At 39.2% G+C, this 7500-nt stretch overlaps 1 protein-coding gene across 5 annotated transcripts in view; it reads right to left on the reverse strand.

Moving 5' to 3' along the window:
• LOC138000717 (glycine receptor subunit alpha-4-like) overlaps nt 1-7500 on the reverse strand; it is a 55865-nt gene that overhangs the window by 3351 nt on the left and 45014 nt on the right. For all 5 annotated transcript variants that reach the window (XM_068847331.1, XM_068847334.1, XM_068847332.1 and 2 more), the window contains 5 exons: nt 5076-5302; nt 4428-4510; nt 3195-3341; nt 2199-2560; nt 1-33 (listed from right to left, as the gene is read on the reverse strand). The exon at nt 1-33 is cut by the window's left edge and continues 71 nt beyond it. In XM_068847331.1, the coding sequence (XP_068703432.1) occupies nt 1-33; nt 2199-2560; nt 3195-3341; nt 4428-4510; nt 5076-5302 (852 nt within the window). The remainder of the gene's footprint in view (nt 34-2198; nt 2561-3194; nt 3342-4427; nt 4511-5075; nt 5303-7500) is intronic.

The raw sequence follows: 7500 nt of genomic DNA on the forward strand, positions 1-7500 counted from the left end.
GTTGTCGTCCAAGTCAGTTTCCTGTTGTAAGATCTAGGAATATAACGATAATGTCATGAAAATTAAAGTGCTACTACAATGAAAGTGAGAAAGTGACGTCATTTACTCACTACCTTAAAAATGGGTTATGACTGGAATGGACACTACAAAATAAGGAGAGACAATTCGTGGCACGTTACTTGGCAATACCTGACAACCTCAGTGTTAGACCGCTTTGGCAGATACACAACACTCTGTTTAGACATGGAATAACTGCTAGGTTAGGATCTGCCCCTCTGGATCGGATTGGTTGATATTTTTACTCGAACATCAATACGATTGGTTTTTGTTTTATCGGTAATACCGAGGTGACTCGTGATTGCTAAGTTGCCATTGGTTCCTTTTGTAATTATCAATTTGACGCTTTGACAGCTGGTGTCTGCATTAAAGTGAGATTGAAGTCCAAAGTAACCAGAGCTTTTCTCTTCTCGCATTCACATACTGCGTTTTAAACTGGTGAGTAAATGACGCTACTTTGGGTTCTCCTCTTGAACTGATTGCATAAAATCTCGCATTTCGAGTATTCAGCACAAGAACTTTCGAATTATGAAGAAAAACGAGACGTGATTTTTTACCGTAGTAACACGTCAATATATGTACCAGTTACTTATTCCTTTGAAACTATATAGCATCTCTCTTAATATACAAGAGGCCTAATTGACCTTCATTTGGGAGTTCAACAGTAACCCGCTGTCTGTGCGTTCTTTTTCTCAGTCCGAAACTAAATAATTAGATTTCACTGAGATCTCAAACAAAACAAAAACCGAATCTGAACTCAAAACTGATGCCGCCTTCATCCGCGAAAAAAAATGGTGGGGCAACCTGAAAGATTTTATCCTTTTGACGTATCATCACAGTTTCGTTTCAAAATGATCCGATGCAGGAGCTCATCACCCGGAGCGCAAAAAGAAATTGGAGGGGGGAGGGGAGGAGAGGAGAAGGAACGCTTGCGGACAAACCCCTCGATTTTGAAATCCCATTTGCCCACGAACGGGGTCTCTGATTGGCACGGCTCGGATTCTTTTATTAACACCTCAGTCCCTCATGTCAAGATCAGTAATGTATCGCCATAGTAAGAGTTCTTCGCTTTTGTAGACTAATTTCGCTTTTCGCTCGCTGAAATTGCTCACTACGTAGGCTAAATGGCGAAGAAATCTTCTTTTAAAAAAATGTTACATCGGTCAGTTTGTTCCGTTGTCGATGAAGGTGATTTAGCTGCGGCTTAAAAGAAGAAGAACAGATTTCGATTCATTAAAAGGTGGAAATTTGCTCGCTGTTCCTTCCCCTGATTTCGGGAAAAGCTTCAATTCCTACGAAAAACAATGCCTGCATATTAGTCCTTTCAAAAGTATTGCGAACGATCAAATCAAGGAAGTCTTCAATGGATATTTTGGTTCATCGGCTGGCAAGTAAACAGATTCCTGAAATATTCAATCTTAAGAGATACTTGTATTTTGCCCCACTGTGGAGCTCCTGTAGTGTATTTTAATGCCGACACTTTGGGATTTCGAAGCCATGACATTATTGCAGAAGCAAGTGCGATACACTATTTGTGGCTGTTACTTTAATTTTAACATCACTTTCTTGAAAATACAAGCGCCAAAAACAAGGCGTAAAACCCACGGGGTTAAACCACCAAACAGAAAATTGTGTTGGAAAACCTATTAATTTCGGCGGGCTTGTTAGAAAACAACATTCGTTCGGATTTTAGGTACTCTGACATTTATTAGAAACACTTTCGTTAACAGCATTTGGAATATTTGCCTTACCAGACGTTTCAATCTTATCGTCGCGGAAGTCTTTACGAGAACATTTCCATAGCTGGACTTGGAGGCCGCCTTCGGGAAGAATATCTGTTTTCTAATATTCGCCAATATCATCGTTATTTTCCTTGTCAAATTGTTTTAGCTTCTCTAGTCCAAAGTTCATTTTCGCTTGGTCAATTATGATAGCCGATGATATGCATGACAGGTCAAGTGGGCGGTTTTCAAAATTCAGGGGTTTGCCCGCAAGCGCTTCCTCGTTGTCTCGCTCCCACTTTTCGCGAGGCCAAAACGTTAAAAGTCTTCGTGTGCCCCCACGGAAACGCTTGCTACGCAGGCTATACGTTTGGTGGTGTCATCATGTCGTATGGCATCGCGTTGTATCAAATTCCTCACCTCCTTTTCAGCTTTTCTATTTTCCTTTTGTCTCTTGTATCGCAACTTAAACGAGTAAAAGTTCACGAGAGCATATTCCATGAGAGCGCCAAACACATAAACCAGGCACATCAGTAAGAACCAATCAATGGCTTTCGTGTACGAAACCTTAGGCAACGGTGCGCGCGCACTATTAGAAATTGTTATCATTGTTAAGACGGTCGTGATACCCAAGCCCACTCGAGCGGGTGGAGAGTCCGGTGAGATCCAGAATGAAAACCACGATATAGTCACTGTGAGCATCGAGGGGATGTACGTTTGAATCATGTAGTAGCCAAGACGTCGGTGAAATGTGAACTTTGCCACAAGTGCGGAGTGAGGCCCTAAAAAGTCATCGAGGCAGTGGCTTCAGTTATCTCAAATAAAACATGTCGAGTCATGGAACGATGTAGCTCAAGAATAAGCCACATTGTACCTATATGTAAGGATTTTGTCGCTTTGTTTGTATGACAATCTGTAATAATAATAATAATAATAATAATAATAATAATAATAATAATAATAATAATAACAATAGTAATCGTAATATTGATAATAACAGTTGTATCTAAAGATTTAATATACATATTTTGTTGTAGAGAATATAGAAGTTACAAATTGTAGAAAAAAAAATGGAAATCATGACGAAACGAATCGAACACGGCTCCTGTACAAAAGTTAATCTTGCTTTAAAATGATTGATAATAAATGAATTTCTCGATGTGCCCAGTGTGTTCAGTCTGTTTTTGTGTCCAGGATTCGATTCCCGAATTGGACCTTAAATAAGTTTTTTTTTTTTCGGTTACCATTGGTTTTCACTCTTCTCAAAACTCAACATTTGAATAAGCGAGTTCAGAGTTTCAAAAACGTGCACCTGTCGGGATAAAAGCAAGCCTATATTTAGATTGCCAATGCAAATTCTTGCAGCTATATTCTGTATAAATAAATGGCTCATAAGGTCTTATGATATTGATGTACCTATGTTGTAAAGATTCGTTCTCTCCTCAAGTTTAACATTTGTAATCATGAACTGTGGCATCTCCAAATCCTCTGCAATGTACACCACGTCACCTGTGGAATTACGTGAATTCCACTTGTAGTACACCTCAGTGGCTTGATAACCATCTGTTAAAGTTGAATAAAACGAAGAAATAAAAATATTGGTGTGTAGACCAAATGCTGCTGCTGCAACTCAAGGTCTTGACACCAACTGGATTTCTTCTCAGAGTGGTTCTGAAATCAACTTCACCACATTTGTGCAATACATACAATGGGAGACAATGTTCGTTGGGACTGTCGACAAAAATGCTACAGAAATACAAAAAAAAACCATTGTTTATGTAAATCGAGCGAGGAGAACCTATTTCTGTGTGGGGTGTTTGCTTCCCTTTCCTACAATGTTGTCAAAAAGAAAACAGTTATACAGGCAGTTTGGGACATACGGCGCAAAAGATTCAACATTTTCTTGGGAGATGGGGAGAGGGACGAGAAGGGCTGAGTGGCATAGGTTTACATTTTTACTAATAAAGCGCTTGTATCCGAACTAAATAATCTCAGAATTGCTCGTTTAAGTTTTCAAATTTTACGGACGCCGCCATCTTGAATAATCGTGAGGCTCTAATTAACAATTATTCGCCGAAGGCGAAGTGATTGTCGGTGAATATTCACCGAGACGAAGTCGAGGTGAATATTCACCGATAATCACTGAGCCTGAGGAGAATAATTGTTTTAGTATAAATACACAGGTGATTTTTTCAAAAAAGAGAAAAAAAAAAACATTTCAACGAGAAATCATCTTCACTTACAGTGGCAAAACGACTACTGGCAGCCATTTTGTCCGTCGAGGTGATTATCGGCTGATAATCCGAGATAGCGAGCCAATGAGAGCGCGCAATTTTGTATAATCACCTGTGTATCTATACTAATTGCTATTATTCAGCTCTTTTTTGTGTCACACCAACAGAGTAACCTTAACAAGTCGCAAGATGCTTGTGCCCAGGAAATTTGAAAGGTGAAAATATCACCTTTCCCGAAAAAAAGAAAAATGAAAAAAGATTGCTTGCCCTGTATTCTTAGCAGAAGTACAGGTTTCCTCTGACTAAATTAAAATATAATTCCTTTGCACCGAATTAAATCCCAATAATGTTTTCATATAGATGGATAAACGTGGAGATTTGACTCTTTACTTCATTTTGGGGAGCTTAGACTTACATGACTCCAGCATTACTGTGCAGGTTTGCGCGTCATGTGGAAACGTATGAAGATTAAGATTGCAAGCCATCGTCACTGTAAGCCTATCAAAAAAACAAAAACCTCGTTTCTTTAACAGTACATGATTTTGCAATGGATTTTCGGATTTCAAAACAGAAATATCCCCTACTCTTCTCGAATAGTGTGTGAGTTCTTAAACGTCCCACAGGGAACGCATGAACATGGAAGATATTTGTGAGACTGGGCCTGTGGTTTATAGTCCTTATCCGAAAAGACTTGAAAGTCTAACTATTTGCGGGTGTAATTACAAAGGCAGCACTTTCTCCTCAATTATTTAAGACCTCCCGCGTAGCATCCCGGGTGTTCAGCAACTAATACAAGCCACCGGTGCGCGGTAGCTACTATACCCAAGCAACTGACTTCATATTATCTTTTCATGGCTTTGTACGCATTGCGCTCATATGCAAAGCGTATTGTCTAGAGTACACAACAGGATACAATACAATACAATACAATACAATGTTCTTTATTTTGAGAGGGTAATACATGATTAACCCAGTAAAGTGTTTTCTAACACATGGCCCTCATGAAAGCAGGGATGCAATCACTGCAGCGCGCCTGGCGATTCTTTCTAGGATGTCCACTCACCGAACACTGTAGAAGACATCTCCACTTGGTTGAATTTGCAACAAGTAATTATCAGTCGTGACATCATGAAAGTAGGCTTTCTTGGCATTGAAGAAATACGTGCTTGGGACCCAAATTTCGTCGATAGTTTGCCTGTTTAATGTTAGTGTTTTTTGGATGTCGGTTTCCTGAAACGCTAACCGAGGATCCTCCCAATATTGTCTGAGGTAAATGTCGATCGTAAAGTCCTGTTTTATAAAAGCCAAGGGGAAGCATAAGCTCAAGTTATCAGTTATCAGCAAAAAACAACAACAACAAAGAAGGAAGGAAGGATGGAAGAAAGTAAGAACTAAAGAAAGAAAGAAAGAAAGAAGCAAACAAACAAACAAAGAACTAAGGAAACAAGGAAGGCTTTCTTCTTTCCTTCCTCCTATTTCTTGATTTTTTTTCTTTTTCTTTATCATCTAACATCTAAGATGAGAAAATCTCCGAATACAACCAAAAGGTATTTAACGTCACTAAAGATCAGAGTTACATGATGAGAAACCGTCATTAAACCCCTCGAGTAAGAACCTTCCATTTTAACATTTAGCCTAAACAGGTTCTTACATAAATGGTACTTAACAGAAATTCAGTTCTTATTTTCTGAAGGAAAAGAAAAACGTTGTAGATAGCAAATTGTCGTGGTATTCGCCTTTCGCCAACCCTGCAGCAGCCAGATTTGCCCTGTCCTTTATGTGAAATTTAAATAGAATTAAAATAAAGAATTAAAAATTCACATAAAAATGACGATAATAAGTAAAATCGAAAGATTACATGAATCCTCAGAACACCAATTTTTCAGATTGTAGAAAATAAGAACGTGTTTCAAATTCTAGGGTCAACAGGGTCTCTTCTAGGAGGGGAAAGGGGGGGGGGGGGGGCTAATTGACAAATGTTAGCCTAACAGGTTCTTAACAGGAATAGGTTCTTATTCGCGAGGTTTTACTGTATTCACTAGGTGCCAGACAAACGAAGGACTAACGAGAGAGCTTTTGTTTTCTCCGGAAACACCGGTTTTCCCTCTCCTCAAAACCAGTGTTTAATCTGATTTGATGTGTATCTTCAGTGTCCCGAATTATAACCTCGACGCTAGTGGATTTGTCGAGTTCATCATATGTGGGCTTCATCTTCGCTGAGCGTAACCTTACTCAAAGTGTTCTTAATGATCATACTCAGTACCCTACTCACATAAACTATGGCTAACACTGATCTTTAGGAGAGAGAGAATGAGGTCATACCTGTAGGATATTTCTTGTAGATTACATGACCAGAGCATTGTTATACCTAAGGAAGACTGACATGACGAGGACATCGTGCAGAGGAAATCATACGAGCCGTGTTGAACATGAATATTTGATTTCTCTTTTCGTTAAATGTCATCCGTATTCTACTTAACATTCACGACAAAATTTGGCTTAAGCAGTCTTTTTTATCTGACTTTTCGGGGTCTACCGAAAAGCATGCAAGCAAAGTCTATGATGAATGTGCTCGTTTTAAAGATGATCATTGCAGGAAACCATTCAGTGTTCAGAGGAAGACAGACTGGGTAACCTCAACATGGGTAATACGAGATGGGTAACCTCATAATAACTTTGAAACAATGCATAGCGCGGTTTTCAATTGAGTGTCGAAAGTAATTAGCGAATTGCTTTGGTTTTGCATGATTGGTTCAAAGTTCTCGCGCCACTTTTGCAACCAATCAAAAGTGAAAACAAAACCAATCGTGGCTCTCGCGTGCACATTTTCCCCCGCTTTGTGTGGGCTACGTGTTATTACTTCGAGTTTTGACTGGTTTACTGTATTGCCTCCGTCCTTTTTGATTGGCCAAAGTAATTACTTTGGTTTTGGTTTTACGACACTCGATTGAAATTCGCTCAAATTAGTGAAAGTACGGACAAGGATCGATTATTGCGCACGCGCATGCCCAACAATGTTGAAAGTGGGGGGCAAACCGCTTCATCTTCATTCGACACTCGCGATAACAAAATAAATGTTAAATTGTTGTTGAAGCAAAGTTTTTGAACGCTTTTAAACTCATTCAAAATCTTTTCAACGTCACTTCAACATGTTTCAACACGGTTAAACAAAATCGAAGGGATGTTGAGGCAAATGTTGAAGCGGTTTGCCCAGGCCTTTAGTCTTGAGAGAAACAAGCTTTCGCGGTAGAAGCATTACCATCAGAATATGGAATGCTAAATCCAAAACGATCGCTAAACGGAAAACCGGAATGCCCAAAAAAGGAAGAATTAAAAACCGCAACAAATACAAAAGCGAGAAAAGGAACCTTATTCGGACTATTCGGTACAGAAACTGAGGATCGCATCACAAGAATTTCCAGAACCGAAAATCCCAACGCCCTTTTCCTCCAATCTTTCTATTAAGATGGCAAACTTTTTAAAGAATG

The sequence above is a fragment of the Montipora foliosa genome, chromosome 4, assembly GCF_036669935.1.
Source record: "Montipora foliosa isolate CH-2021 chromosome 4, ASM3666993v2, whole genome shotgun sequence".
NCBI classification, from domain to species: Eukaryota; Metazoa; Cnidaria; class Anthozoa; order Scleractinia; family Acroporidae; genus Montipora; species Montipora foliosa.